This window comes from Plectrocnemia conspersa, unplaced genomic scaffold (assembly GCF_051122295.1).
Source record: "Plectrocnemia conspersa isolate PC_06_02 unplaced genomic scaffold, ASM5112229v1 ptg000012l, whole genome shotgun sequence".
NCBI classification, from domain to species: Eukaryota; Metazoa; Arthropoda; class Insecta; order Trichoptera; family Polycentropodidae; genus Plectrocnemia; species Plectrocnemia conspersa.
The window spans coordinates 27,920,747-27,935,435 of record NW_028277176.1 but is presented as its reverse complement, the minus strand read 5'-3'; the positions used below and the strand labels follow the sequence as shown (position 1 = coordinate 27,935,435).

Below are 14,689 nucleotides of genomic sequence, written 5' to 3'. Positions count from 1 at the left end.
CATGCAGTAAGGAGTTGATATATTGCATATTGTTTTTTTTTTATAGAGAAGTAGTTCCGGATTAAATCATAGTCGAGGGCCATAGTCTTTAGTTTCGAGCTTCAATTTAGTAACTCGATCTTTTCGCTTATAGTAAACACGGACTACAAATAAAAACTACTTATATTATTGGCGAGACAGTATGTCATTTTTATTCAATATCATATATAAAGCAAACAAAAAGTTGATATTAAAAATTCATACGTGTAAAACCTTCGTGTCAACGTGAGAAAAATAATAACACTGCCGAAAAGAGGTAACAAACGAATTCGGCACAAAAATTGACAATACGAATCACAATCGTTGCGTTTATGTAAATCGACTATAGAAAAGTGCGACCGTCGCCTTAAATTAGTTACGAGTTATAACAACTTGGAACACGTCTAACCTGCAGACTGAGCTTTGGTGATCGTCACCGTCTTTAATATATTTATTTACTCATAAGTTAAATAAAGTATTTTCGTTTATACATAAAAAAGTATTTCCATAACAGATAGATAAAATTATAAATTTACATTATTTTGCTATTAAAAAAAGTAACTAATTAACACGTCTTCGGGTTTAATTTTTGAAAACGTCACAAATTTGCAATACAAAATATATTATAACGTATATTTAAAAATACGAAATGAACTAATTCGTCTCATAAGACAAATTTCAGGATCTTATAAAGATCCATTTCACCGTTTGTGGAATAGATTTTTCTCTCGATTGTTAATTTTTCTACGTTTTATTTTACATTATATTCAATATGTTCACATTATGTATGTATATATATATATACATATATATATATATATAATATGTATTTTTAATATATTCTTATCCGGCGCCTATTACGTAAATATTTTATCTAGCTATTGTTGAAAATGATATTCGAACGCACGAATGAAAAAATAACAAAAATAACACTGCGGCAGGATGGTTTCGATTATTGCTGACCTGTCGAATCATCTATAACAACGATTTGGCTCCGTTAGAAAATAACATCCGCGCGCATCACATCACTAAAATATACAGCGTTTACATCGCCGTAAGACACATTTTGTAGAGCGTTTTTAAAGCCAACGTTTCATGCAAATCTTAATCTAGTTAAAATATATATATTTTTGACAAAAATACAAACTCTCTATGACGGAAGAGAAGCGAGAGAAGGACGAGATAAAATTTTAGAAAGACGGTAGGAAACGCGATAAGAGAACGGTACGTTCGATTTATTAATTATTCGCCATAACAGTCTACAATAAGGCAACCTTATAAATGTGCAAAATTATCACGACTAGACCTCTATATTACAACGACGATTTGATGAAATGAAACGAAACAGAGAAGAGGGGGCTATTGCAGGACCAAGCCGATCTTGGCGGGCGGCATGCTAGGACACCTCCAGTTGTAGAGGTAATATTGCAAGTCGCCGTCGCCGATGCCGAACTTGAGCGCGCTCAGGAACTCCTGGTTGTCCATGAGGTCGAGCGCGTTGAAGACGTCGAAGCCGGCGTTCTTGGCCGATATGAGGGCGTCGGTCATGAGGGCGACCCACGACGTCTCGGTGGACACGTTGTAGAAGGAGTAGGCGGCTTTGAGCGTCTTGTGCGTCGGGTGGTTCATGACGGTGGACGGCAGCGAGTAGTAGCTGACGAAGTCGGTGACGGCGCCGCTCTCGCTCTCGACGACGTAGCTGTCGATTATGCCCGGCTTGGGGACGAACCAGTAGCGGAACTCCTCGGTCGAGAACACCGGCGCCAGCTCGAACTTCTCGAGGTACGAGTTGAGCAGCCGCACGACGGCTTCGCAGTCCGAGTCGACCATGCGGCGAAAACCGGGCGTCTTGGGCTCGTCGGGCAACTTGTACAGCTTGAGCGTTCGCTGGATGGTCATGTTCTTGGAGAGGCGCGAGAACTCGATCTCTATGAGCTTCTTGGGGTTGAGCGAGCGGTGCCAGTAGCGGCAAGTGGCGATGGGCTTGGGCAGCACCTTGCCGGCCGTGTACACGCCCTGGAACACGCCCGTGAGGTTGACGCGGCGCGTAATCTCGCGGATGAGCATCGGCGCCACCCGCTTGGAGCGCAGCTTCTTGTGCACGCACAGGAAGTTGATCTCGACGACGGGCTGCACGTGCTCGTAGATGCGCAGCTCGGCCGGCACCGCCGAAATGAAGCCGACGAGCCGGCCCGACTTGGTCACCCTGACGCCGCAGTGCCAGGCGCGCCGCCACCCCGGAGGTCGCAGCGCCCACTCGAGGAACGCCGGCTGGTAGTCGAAGCGGAACATGCAGTCGTCGTCCTCGACGTAGTTCTCGTTCAGCAGCGTGTACAGTTCGCGCAGCACGTGCGGCTGCTCCAGCTCGAGCGTGTCCCAGCGGAAGCCCTCGGGCAGGCTGTACGGCTCCGGCCGGATGTCCGAGATCTTCTTCTCGGGCTCGATCGCCTCGCTGACGACGATCTTCTCGTCCATGCGCGGCACGGGCTGCGTCGACCAGAACTGGTAGCTCTTGGCCGGCACCGCCGCCGCCTCCTTGGCGCGCAGGTTCTTCTGCTGCAGGCTCAGCACCTCCATGGCCGTTCTCAGGTCCAGGTTCAGCAGCTTGGAGATGTTGAGGTGATCGGCGGTGGCCGCAGCGGCGGCGGCGACCGCCACCGGCGACTGGCCCGCCGCCTCCGCTTCCGCCGCGCCCTCGTCGCCCGCCGCCGCCGACCCCGAACCGCCAGCTCCGCCCTTCTTGCGGTTCTTCGCTCTGCGCCGCCCGCTCTTGGCGCTCGGCGGCTGCGCCCCGGCCTGCAGCTCGTCCTGCAAGCTGTCCATGTCCTATGCCTCCCTGACGCACTGACAGCCGCCGGCGGCGCAGTGTTGCCAGCGCCGTCCGCGTGTTGTTTCGCCTGTATACTTTTAACACTCGTTTAATCAAATATCTACTACCTATGAATCTTAAACGTAAACTAAAACATATATATTATAATATCGCTAAAATATTATTGTACAATTTTGGAGTTGCAAATAGCACGTTTGGAAATAAAATATATTTTTATGTCTTCAATGATGTAATATGTACAAGAATTGATTTCGTTTAGGTGCAAATTTGAATAAATGTCAAAATATTTTAATTTAATTGTATAAATAAATATTTTTTTTTTGTTATATGGCAATACAGTTTTAGTTTATGGTCGATTATTCTGTTGTTTCTGCGCTGCGTGTGTTTCGCTGCTATCGTTGACAGTAAGATTTGTTTCTTTTATTAGTTAAATAATATTCATATCAGTGGTGAATGAGGCCGAAACGCACCGGAACATCGTTCCGGTACATTTTTCTAAAACCGGAAAGCGTTTCGGTAGAGTTTGTTCAATGTTCTTTAAGCCTAATTTATCTGTCATCGCCAACACATTTTTATGCACAACCAAACTACAACGCAACAAATAAATTAACCATGAAATCTCATTGTTCACCCTAAAGAGGTGTAGCGTTCAGATACTTATTTTTTACCACTACACCACTGATCCTTATACAATATTTTTATTTATCAGTCGGTTTGTTTACATTACTAATACCATTTTTAATAACATTTTTCCTTATCGTACGCCGACGAATTGACGCTTCGTATACCTTTTTTTAGATGTCTAATCAAAATGCTAGCAGAGATCCGAGGATCGCTCTAAAAACTAAAAATCAGCCGAATGAGAGTAAGAAAGTGTTTTTTCGAATAAACGAAAAGCCGGCGACTGGGACTGCGCCTAATCCCACCAACGTTTTTGATCTAAGTAAGTATAAGAGATGTCAAAGTTTGCGTAGAAATTGCGTTAAAAATAAATCCATCGAACTGAATAGAATAAACGGCGCTATAAATAAGTACGACATAGCCTTAAAAAAGTATATACCGTACAGACTGATAGAAAATAAACCAAACAAACCGGCGGAAAACAGTTCAGATGGTAATTTAGATCAGACTGCATCGCAGAATATGAACGTTAGAGTGTTGAGACGAAGATCTGTACAAGTAGTCCCTGAAAAAAGTACGTACAATATGTTTCTATATGTTCCCCTATTGACGTTCTTAATATTTATTCATTTTCTTAGATACTAATAGTGCAGTTAAATCTAATTGCGTCGAAGCTATGGACTGGGAGTGCGTTGTCAATGAGATAAATCAAGTATTCGCATTGTTTACAATTTTATCAATATTGACATATATATATTCACTGTGAATTTATCTCAAAGGTCAGAACAGCCGGTATCAACAAGGAGACGACTCCGGATTTGTTTAAAGATGAGAAATGGATTCATAAACGTACATCCGCCTTGAATACTTATATAGTGATAGATACCAATATTTTCTTATCACACTTGCATACTATCGAAAAGTTGATCAATAATGAATGTAAAGGTGAGTCATGCGGTACTTGTATTGACTGAAAAAATTATGATTTTATTTTACATTCATTTTATAGGTGACTTTCGTCCAGTAGTGGTTGTATCTTGGAGGGTGTTTTGCGAATTGGACAACTTGAAAAAGATGGATAAATTTAGCTTTTCCGCTAGAAAGGCTCTTAATTTTTTGTATGATAATTTACCAAAAAACGATAAATTAATAGGTGATTTTCATTTTTTTTGTCTAAAGACAACTATAAGAGCTGTTGTTTATGAAAGTGGTATTAAGTCAATTTATTCATACATTGAGATATTTAAGTGTTTGTGTTTGAATCAACCTAAAAATATTGGCAAACGTTTATCAATTCGGGTAATAGTTTTAAAAATATAAACTTGTTCAATTTTTTATGCAATAATTATATTAAAAATGTTGAAGAAAATAAACGATTTTTTAGCTACAAATAAACTTATACCATATTCATATTCAGCAATAACAAATTATGAAAAGTATAAACAATAGCAATTTTAAATTTATATTTTTAATTGAAGTTGCCTTTTCTGAACTGTATTTTTTAGTGTAAAAAATAATAATTTAAATGAAGACATGTCAGTAAATAAATAATTGAGTTCATTAAGTAATAATTGCAGATATATTCTAATGAAAGATAAGATAACTAATATAACAAACTTATTCATATTTCAATCTTATTTTTCCTTTACACTTATCATAGTGAAGTAATTAACTCGTTAATTATGATTATTACGAATGGAATTATTCCACTTTCAGCAAAAACATTCATGCGATAACATTTTACAGTTTGACTTCTTTTGATTAATTTAGGAGGATGTTGTGCACCATTGACCGTGTGATTATAAATATAAAAAGAGGATATTATTATCTGACTAAAACTATCATTAATTTTTTTCAAAAATATACATATCACGTTCAAAATAAAAGGCTCGTATAATCATTGCTTGTTATAATTACAAGAAATATAATCTTCATTTAAATCTATAAGAATATAAACAAATTTTAATATTTACGAATACAACGGCGGCATCCTACGTAAACGAACTCGATGCGAATGCGTAGCGGCGTGACGCGAAAATAAACAGTCACTGATGCTTGAAGTGTCCTACGTGACCCACGTAGGACACTTCGAGCGACAGCGACTGCTTGTTAATTTCACGCCGCGTCGAGTTCGCTTACGTAAGATGCTACGTAAATCACAGGTCGTTGCCAATGATACGGAGTACTAACAAACACAATTAGATTGAATCATGATACATTATTATTTACTTATAGATAGTTTCCAAAACCACTTTAATCTAAACTAATCATAAATTCATATAAATCAACAGGACAACCCCTGAAAGACGCTAATAACCAAATGTACACGTGTACATCTCCAGACGACGAGATCCTAAACTGTTGTTTACAAATACTAAATAATGGAAATGCTATCGTAGGTTTTTTTTAGTAACGAATGACAAAAATGTTATGCAAAACCAAACTATTACTAATACGTTTTTAATAGGTACTTTTGTCGAATGACAAAAATTTAATTAACAAAGCCGTAGTCAACAGCGTCAAGGCTTACACCCATGGAAATTTTCTTAAAGAGATGCTAAATTTTACCAAAACTAATAACACCAGTTTGACGGAAGATTCGAACCGAAACAAAACTGAGACAGAATTTTCTCAAGCTCTGTCTGACGCCTATGAGAAGATTCGAGACTTGTTCAAAGAGTTTCTTTCGCCAATTTTAGAGGTATTTTTATTTGTTTTATTTAAAAATATTTACGATTTACTTTTTTGTTCGGTTATTTTTTAACAGAAAGAAATGATAACTCATTTCGAAGACTTGTGGTTGAAGGTTGTGTTGATTGAGCCACCGTGGAGTTTGCCGAACATCTTGGATTGTTTCACCAAACATTGGATGGCAGTTTTTAGCGAAATTTTGCCCAAAGATTCACAGCAAGTGTTGAGAGAGTTGAAGTTCTACTTCCCGAGAAGACGTATATGTATGTTTAACGAAGAAATAAAACTTTTTAGAATATTCAAAATATATTTCCTTTGAAACAGTATAACATAAATAAGCAATTGCGAAAGAGTAAGCCATATAACTTATTTGCTCACTAGAATCAATAATTAAAATTCTCTTCCCAATATTATTTATTACAAAGGAAAGCTATTGTACATTTTCATTCCAGCTTTATGATATTTTTTTCTTATAGTAATCATTCCTTTTTAGTCACTCTCAAAACGAAAGATGACTTGAAAGCTGTCATATCTGTCTGTACAAAATATGCCAAATACTTTTTGCTCAACGACCAATATAAAGCCGCTGCTTCAGGATGCTGCAACTCTATAAACCAAATTTTGAAAAATTACTCCGATCCCAATATAAAAACTAACCATTCATATATTGAAGATGAAACTAAAACTGAAATTGATTTACAATTGGATAACTATACAGAAAATGTTAACGAGACTGTAGATGATAGAATATCGCAAGTACTCGTATTTATTTGGAACGGATTTGTCACGTATTGGTAAATGTTTTTTTTTTTAACTTTTATCGAAAAATCAATACACAAATTTATTATGTAACATCTAATTATAGTTCCCAGTTAGCGAACGCTTTAGGAGTTTCTCATGATCTTGATGCTAGTCTGTCGAACAATAGTTTCTCCGAAGATTTGATAATACAAGCCAATTCAGTCACTGAACAAATAAATCTTCTAATTCAATCATTATCCAGGTAAAAAGCAATAATAAATACATATTATCAGTGTTTGAGTGATATTATTATATTATTTCAGGGTTTTAGTAAGCTATCCTATTGATAACTTTTCGCCTGAATATAAAATAATCGAAGCAAACTGCTCTTCCGATACAATGTTCGATGTTCTCCTTAACACTATCAACGGAATGGGTCAACCGGCTATAAATTTTAACAAAACTGACTTAATAAATTATTGTTCTAAGCATAGGTATGTATATTTGTTTTAATATACTGAATCTTTCATTTTCATGACCCACTTTAGGTTCAACTAACTTGCTACTATTTTTTAGAAACATATTGGAAGATGGATTTTCTAAATTCATGATGTTAAAAAAACTGCTTCAAGAATGCAGTGATCAGTACTCGAAGGTTCAAATGGGTCAATAAAAAAATAATAATGTTACATTTTTTTGTACGTATTAGTTTTGTTATTCAATATAAGTTTTTGTTACCTAATTTACGGAAAGATGAATTTTTCATAATCACCCTTTCCAGAATTATGAAGAATCATTGAAATTTGTCATATTATATTATTGATTTCTTAAAGAGTTGAAACAGAAAAAAAAACAAATAAAAGTGCATTACTTTATTTTTACTTTTATGGTGTTTGACTACGATTATGAATATAATTTAAAGTCATGGATCCAATTATTGGATCGATCGAACATAAACCAATTTTTTTAATAGATAAGCCTCCCTTCTTAATAATTAGTTACAAGGAGATGCTTGTCAACATTCTTCCAAGGTGTTATCAGAGTTTGCTAAATTTACCAATGAAGCAATGGCTGTTCGAAGTATGAATTTTTGGATAACTAGCATTGATTTTTTTTAATCATACATTGAAAACTGACAGTTGTGAGCCCAATGCGTTACAATGGGGTAAATCTGTACTAACTGGATAAGTCAGACAATGAATACCTACAAGTACTAACCACCAGGTTAAAAGTCTGGGAATGGGTAACATCTATACTATAAATTATTATGTGTAATATAATTTATAATCAATAGATTTCACTTTGCAGCTGGAGCAGATTTTTAATAATTGAATCAGTAACTTAGGGTTAGTAGTCTTAAGACGTTACGGACAACTATTCCGACCTTAAATAGAGTTATAAAATCTTATGATGGTGGAAAAAATTAGTTCATAAAATTAGCGTGTCAGAGGGAAAAATTATTCGAACGGAAAATGTGGTACTATCTCAAAAAATGGATATAAAATTACCGTTTCAGAATAATGTAAGTGGCCCCTTTTCTCTGCAGTAAGCCAGTGATTGCGAATACAAATAGTCAAGGCCGGATCTTTTTTATAGTAGTAAAAAAGTAATATTTTATTAAAAATTTGGGTGATCGTATGATATATGGGTCAGTGAAAAAAATAGAAAATGGTTTTCATTTTCATTTATTCAAGAAACAATGATTGTACAAACTGTAAATTTTAGATGTCACTTAAATAATTAAAAGGGGGCCGTAGCTTATGGAGGAAGACAGGTGGAGGCATTTGTCCTTCCTTGAATTTGCCCGGAAATATGCGTCATTTGATAAAATACTATGAATCGTAAAGAAATGAAATATAAAAAACAATCATTGACCGGCCAACTTTTGCCCCCCCCCCCTCTGGAAAACAGGTGAAATGATGTTTCTGATTCTGAACTAGAAAGTCAAGGGTTATCCCTCAAAGAAAATCTAAAAAAATAGTCTCGTATCTATCCCGTAAATATTTTTAAAATACATCATTTCGGTAGAATTATATCAAAATATACTTTTACCGGTAGATATATATATATATATATATTTACCAGCGAAAATATAATTTATCTGGCAGGTGCTAGTAAAATTATATTATTTCAGCTTTTTCATACGTAATAATTAGTGTTTTCTTAAAGGCTGTAGAGTCGTTGGAAATTTTTCCCGCCTCAGACTTCAAATTTAAAAATATACATATTGGAAATGTTGTCGAGTTCTAAATTTTTATGATATGATGTGTGTCAGATGATGTGTTACCAAATTAGGTGTGAAAGTAATTAGTAAATACATACTATTTATAATATGTCATATGTAAATATGACCAGTGTAGAAACATGACCCTAGATGTCATTCGCTTGGATTAGTGCCGCGCCGTTGTGCGTCGGCGGTTGTTGAGTTTGACTAAGTGCATAGTAACTTTTGTTTACTTCATATTATCGACTTGAAACGCATGGCGCACGACGAAAACTTAAAAAAATATTGGTCAGGGTGGAGGGGGTTAAATAGGAGTCGGTCGATTTTTTATGACCCGACTTCACAGCCCTGGTTTCCTCTTGAGAATTTCTCGTGATTTTTTTATTATGTAAAATTAAATTTGATCTTTTTATAACGCTGTATAAGTAAAGTTAATATGCATACTTCTTGGAAGGTTTTAATAAGGGTCTGAGAATGACAAAAAATTGGTTACGATCCGCAACGTAACGAACATTCCCACTGCGACGGAACGATTTTATTGCTTTTGACGCGGGTTTTTGACTTCTGAGAAGAGACAATTGGTTTTTGCGCTCTCCTATTGGCCAATGTTTAATTTTATGCTTCATTCAATTAATACTTATTGTATGATAGTCGTAATAGTGTTATGAAAATTCTTAATATGAACACTAAATAGCCGCGCGTTTTCACTGCGACCACAACAGCACGATTTTATTACTTTTGGCGTGGATTCTAAACAGAGACGCATCATTGAATTAATGAAAAATACTATGAATCTATATGACGGCAATATTTGATTCCTCCTGAAAAAGTTTTTTATGTCTATTTTTTTAGAATTTATTTTAAGCTTGTGCGATAATTATGTTTGTTGTTATTTACTACAAAAAACTTTTAAATAAAGCAAATACATATTTTGCTTTATTTGAGTAGTGACAACCAAAACAGTTTTTTTAAATACATGCAAAAGTATTTTTAGGGGTGGTGATGATGGCGGGTGGCAATGAGACACAGATTGAGCCGCTGCAGTAATATTTATTTAACGGTTTACGGTGTTTACATGGTTAGAATGGGGCGGACGCGCGACGGCACGCGTCCGAACCCTTACAAGCTTGCCGGAAGAGAGGGAGCCGTCACAACACCGCTATTTCTGCGCCGACCAGTTTTGGCCATAACAAATCTATATTGGCCCCCATACGGCTCCGGCCCTAGCAATTTACAATTGCGAACTATAACCAGGGGGAGGTATGGGGGCCTTGGCGCTGCTGTTGATTAAATGCTGGCGGCGCAAAAGTAGCAAAGTCGTGACGTATGGTGTGGCGGCGCGGCCTCCAGTGACGCGCGGCGTGCTTCGCTCCAAGCCGAGTGGAACACGCGTAGACCCGGGCGGCGCGTAGGGCTCCAGGGGGCGCGAGAAGAACGGGCATGTCCGGGAGCACCTTTCGGGGCCCTGTGGTGCGTCGGTGCAGCTACACAGGGCGCGCGCGTGACGGGCCCCGAACATGTGGTTCGAGCTCGGAGTCGCGGGGGCGTAGCCCTACGGGTGCGTGACGGGTCACGCGTGGTCCACTCGAGCCTGGTCTACGGCAGCACTTCGGTGGCTTCCCGCTGAAGGCGCGTGGCGGCGCCGGGTGCTTCCTGGGTCACGTGGTCGGTGGCGGCGTCTGTCAGTGGCGACGGTGGCTGACGATGGCGGCACATGGTCGGGGGCGCAGGCCCATCGTCTTGGTGGTCCGCCAGCTCGAGTCCGGGTCCAGGGAAGCACCGGCGGGATGGCAGCAAACAGCTCAGCAGCGGCTCGGCTTTTGTACTGCAGCGGCGTCTGTGTCTGCCATTTTGAATCTGACTCCATGTACGTGCTCAGGATCACGTCGCAGGTTACCAGTTTAGGGGTGGTGATGATGGCGGGTGGCAATGAGACACAGATTGAGCCGCTGCAGTAATATTTATTTAACGGTTTACGGTGTTTACATGGTTAGAATGGGGCGGACGCGCGACGGCACGCGTCCGAACCCTTACAAGCTTGCCGGAAGAGAGGGAGCCGTCACAACACCGCTATTTCTGCGCCGACCAGTTTTGGCCATAACAAATCTATATTGGCCCCCATATATTTTTTTTTAAATTTAATTGCAGGTGAAATTTTGTTAAAGATTTAGTAGTTAAAAATATGTAGTAGTTATTAATCAAAAATAAATTGCTTTATAACCAATTTTGATATTTCTCTGTTGCGCTTTTTTACCTATTAGCTTACTACATTCTATAGTAATAAGCATATTCACCTAAACAGACTATTATTTTGAATTGCTAGCGAGATTTTTGTTCGGTAATTGTTTCGAACGTGACCCGAAGTAACGAGCGCATTGCTTCGCGTTACTTTTGGAACCGCCTGATCTTTTCGGAGGTTTCCAACAGGGCCGCCGCTGTCGTACCTCCTCAGCCGTTGACATCGGCCTCAGGTAAGGGTTTTACCCCTCCATATTTCAATAAAATTCGCCGCAGTAACTTTGCTTTCAATTTGAACTCTTTCGCCGTCGGGCGGACGCTCGAAATCATACTATTTTGTGTATACTGATTTTTAGGTTAGGTATTACTTTCTGTAGCAAAACATGCAATAATATAAGCGAATTTTACGCTTGCACCTTCATTTGAAGTTATAATTGTTAATCATTGTGTCTTTAGATTAACATAACTTGCTGATTTTAGTTTTTTTATGTGATGGCTAATTTTGACGTTTAGTGTTTCGACACGTTCATTTTTATTGGTTATGATTAAAAATATAGGCAATTGTTTAATTGAATGATATTATCAGCAAGGATTAAGTTAAAGTAAATTTATATAATTGTATATGAAGTATTACAATATCCTTATTTGTATGTTTTCAGTTCAAGATGGGGAAGGGTAATAATATGATCCCGAATGGGCATTTCCACAAAGATTGGCAACGCTTTGTGAAAACTTGGTTCAACCAACCGGCCCGCAAGCACAGAAGGAAGCAGAACAGGATCAAGAAAGCCCGCGCTGTGTTCCCAAGACCCGCTGCCGGACCTCTCCGACCGGTCGTGCGTTGCCCCACTGTCAAGTACCACAAAAAGGTACGCGCTGGCCGCGGATTCACCCTCGAGGAAATCAAGGCCGCCAGCATGTATCCAGCGTTCGCTAGAGCCATCGGAATCGCTGTCGACCCGCGCAGGCGCAATAAGTCCATCGAGTCCCGACAAGTGAACGTTCAGCGCTTGAAGGAATACCGCAGCAGGCAAATTCTGTTCCCCAGAGGTGGAAAGAAAGTAAGGAAGGGCGAGTCCACGAAGGAAGAGTGCAAGCTCGCCACTCAGCTGAAGGGCACCGTCATGCCTGTACAACAGCCGCAAGGCAAGCAGAAGATCAGAGAGATCTCTGAACTTGAAAAGAAATTCCAGGCGTACGCTTTTATTAAACGGGTGAGTGATTCGTTTTGGAGTTACGTATGTTTAGTGAAATTGTGTGCTTAATATTTATTTTTATTTTTAGTCTCGCATTGACGCTAAGATGGTCGGAATTCGTGCTAAGAAGGCTAAGGAAGCTGCCGAAAACGCAGATGATATTTCCAAGGGAGCCAAAACACCAAAAGAACCTAAAAACAAGAAGAAGTGAGATGTGTAACCGTATTTTATCATAAAATAAACATTTGAAAACTAATATTTGTATTTTTTACATCGTTACCTATCAATAATAGATCACGAGTATCAACATTAATAATTAGGATTCAGGTGTTTGTGTCCCGCTGCTAACAGACTACTTTGTGGTGGGACATGCTAAAAGCTTTATCGGGAGAACTTTTGAGAATGCATCTGAAATGCTGGCATTTAATCATTTGCACTCGAACTTGTTTTAGTACTAGGTAGATGACTACTCTGGAAAAATTGAAAATTATTAATTCTTATTAAAAAATTTAATTATTTTTTTAAGCCTCTGGTTAAAAATCAATGACAGTACACTAATATATAGTATGGCGGTCATTTCTTAAAAGATTTTTATACACTGAATTTCACATGCATCAAATTGAAATATTTGCTATGTAGTAGTAAATTATCAATTTCAGTTTAGGTACAAACCTGTAAAACTTGTTTGTTTGCTTGGTCTGCCTACCCTTGTTTAGCGTTTATTGACTTCTTTGTTGTTTGATAATATAATTTTTCTATTTCTTACTATGGGAAGGCGTCAAAAATCAAAATTTACGCTTTCTTAGAAAGCGGGCATAAATGAGAATGTTAGTTTTCACAGATACAAGGGGTATATTATAAACAAATATTTACACATTTTATATGATTAGTGTCATGTCTTCCTTATATAAAATATAAGCGTTGAACACACTTGCTTCTAATCCACAAAAAAATTGTTTTCGCCGCAACTTCAATGTTTTTATGAGAAAACTATAAGAAAGAGCATACTAAAGAAAATTATGTTATTAAATTTAAAGCAACTTTTCTTATGCCACGAAGCACATAGCAATTTATCATATTTTTTTCCTTACAATCTAAAGTTAAACAAAAATACAAATATACGACAAAAGGTTAAATGTAAAATATATTTGAATAATATTGTAGTTTATAGTGATATCCAAACTTTTGTCCAATTCTCGTCTGACAAATCGTCCTGATTCATTTTTTTGGTGTCGATGGCCGAATGAAATCTGAGATAATATACAATATTTATTCTGAAGAAAATTTTCATTGCTATTTGACATTTTGCTTAATTTGTTGTAATTTTTCAATGCCTCTAGTGAAATTCTTGCGGTTTTGATTTAAAAAAGCAATCTAGAGTTTTCACACATCATCTGTTGAATTGAAATTTTCTTTTCGATGAAAATTATCCATTAACCGGAATAAATAATAATCCGACAGTGCTATATCAGGAACATAAAGCAGAGGTGGTAAAAGTTCTAGATAAAGTTCCTTTATTTTGTCCAGTGTAGTTTTCGCCGCGTATGGTCTCGCATTGTTGTGTTGTAAAATGAGCCGTTGATTATTAACTAGGACTGACCGTTTTTTTAATAATTCTGCCTTTAATTGAGTACAATAAAATTCGGCTGCGATGGTTTGACCAGGATTTAACTATTCAAAATATCCCACTAGACACAAAAAAACTTTTTTAAAGTCAAATATAGTAGACTGACTTAAAAACAATACAAAATAAACGACATTTCTTTTCGATTTACCTAATATTTTATGACCTTTTTTATTATTAATGTCAAATCATAATTATATGTTTAAAAAATAATGATTTGTAAATAAGCTATATTTTTTTATAGTTTTAGCACCGTGTTTGTTGGCCGATTAGTAATCGGCCAACAAACAAATCTTTTAAACAGGATGATTGTCATTGCCGCTTCTTTAACCATGTCTAGGATTATTTTCGTAATCAATATAATTTTATATGCTGAAAATTGTTCTTATTTGTATATTCATTCAGGCTAGATCATTACTGATGTCTTCACACAGGCAATAGTTTTTACGTATCCTAATCTGGAGTTTTTCATTGCTTAGATTTTCGCATATTACAAATGAGAAAAA

General features: G+C 37.7%; 3 protein-coding genes across 3 annotated transcripts; 2 read left to right on the top strand and 1 right to left on the bottom strand.

Annotated features, from left to right (window-relative positions):
* Positions 1–160: 160 nt before the first annotated feature.
* Nmt (N-myristoyl transferase) lies at positions 161–2,905 on the bottom strand. The gene has a single exon (XM_088200031.1). It carries the CDS (start codon positions 2,839–2,841, stop codon positions 1,378–1,380), a length of 1,464 nt encoding a protein of 487 aa, XP_088056157.1. The 5' UTR covers positions 2,842–2,905; the 3' UTR covers positions 161–1,377.
* Positions 2,906–3,202: 297 nt separating this feature from the next.
* On the top strand, positions 3,203–7,782 carry Swt1 (Swt1 RNA endoribonuclease). The gene is made up of 12 exons (XM_088200696.1): positions 3,203–3,252; positions 3,647–4,043; positions 4,108–4,181; positions 4,249–4,414; positions 4,479–4,622; positions 5,761–5,864; positions 5,937–6,170; positions 6,237–6,423; positions 6,654–6,954; positions 7,026–7,163; positions 7,225–7,395; positions 7,478–7,782. Exons 2-12 carry the CDS (start codon positions 3,647–3,649, stop codon positions 7,572–7,574), a joined length of 2,013 nt encoding a protein of 670 aa, XP_088056822.1. The 5' UTR covers positions 3,203–3,252; the 3' UTR covers positions 7,575–7,782.
* A 3,749-nt stretch (positions 7,783–11,531) lies between these two features.
* On the top strand, positions 11,532–12,815 carry RpL13 (ribosomal protein L13). Its single transcript, XM_088200695.1, has 3 exons — positions 11,532–11,596; positions 12,023–12,577; positions 12,648–12,815. Exons 2-3 carry the CDS (start codon positions 12,029–12,031, stop codon positions 12,768–12,770), a joined length of 672 nt encoding a protein of 223 aa, XP_088056821.1. The 5' UTR covers positions 11,532–11,596; positions 12,023–12,028; the 3' UTR covers positions 12,771–12,815.
* Positions 12,816–14,689: the final 1,874 nt, after the last annotated feature.

Excerpts from the sequence above, each read along its gene's own strand:
- RpL13 (XM_088200695.1), top strand. The coding sequence starts at position 12,029 with ATGGGGAAGGGTAATAATATGATCCCGAATGGGCATTTCCACAAAGAT. Across the intron at positions 12,578-12,647 it reads CGTACGCTTTTATTAAACGG|TCTCGCATTGACGCTAAGAT; the intron begins GTGAGTGATTCG and ends TTTTATTTTTAG.
- Nmt (XM_088200031.1), bottom strand. The coding sequence starts at position 2,841 with ATGGACAGCTTGCAGGACGAGCTGCAGGCCGGGGCGCAGCCGCCGAGC.
- Swt1 (XM_088200696.1), top strand. The coding sequence starts at position 3,647 with ATGTCTAATCAAAATGCTAGCAGAGATCCGAGGATCGCTCTAAAAACT. Across the intron at positions 4,415-4,478 it reads GATCAATAATGAATGTAAAG|GTGACTTTCGTCCAGTAGTG; the intron begins GTGAGTCATGCG and ends TTCATTTTATAG. Across the intron at positions 6,424-6,653 it reads CTTCCCGAGAAGACGTATAT|TCACTCTCAAAACGAAAGAT; the intron begins GTATGTTTAACG and ends ATTCCTTTTTAG.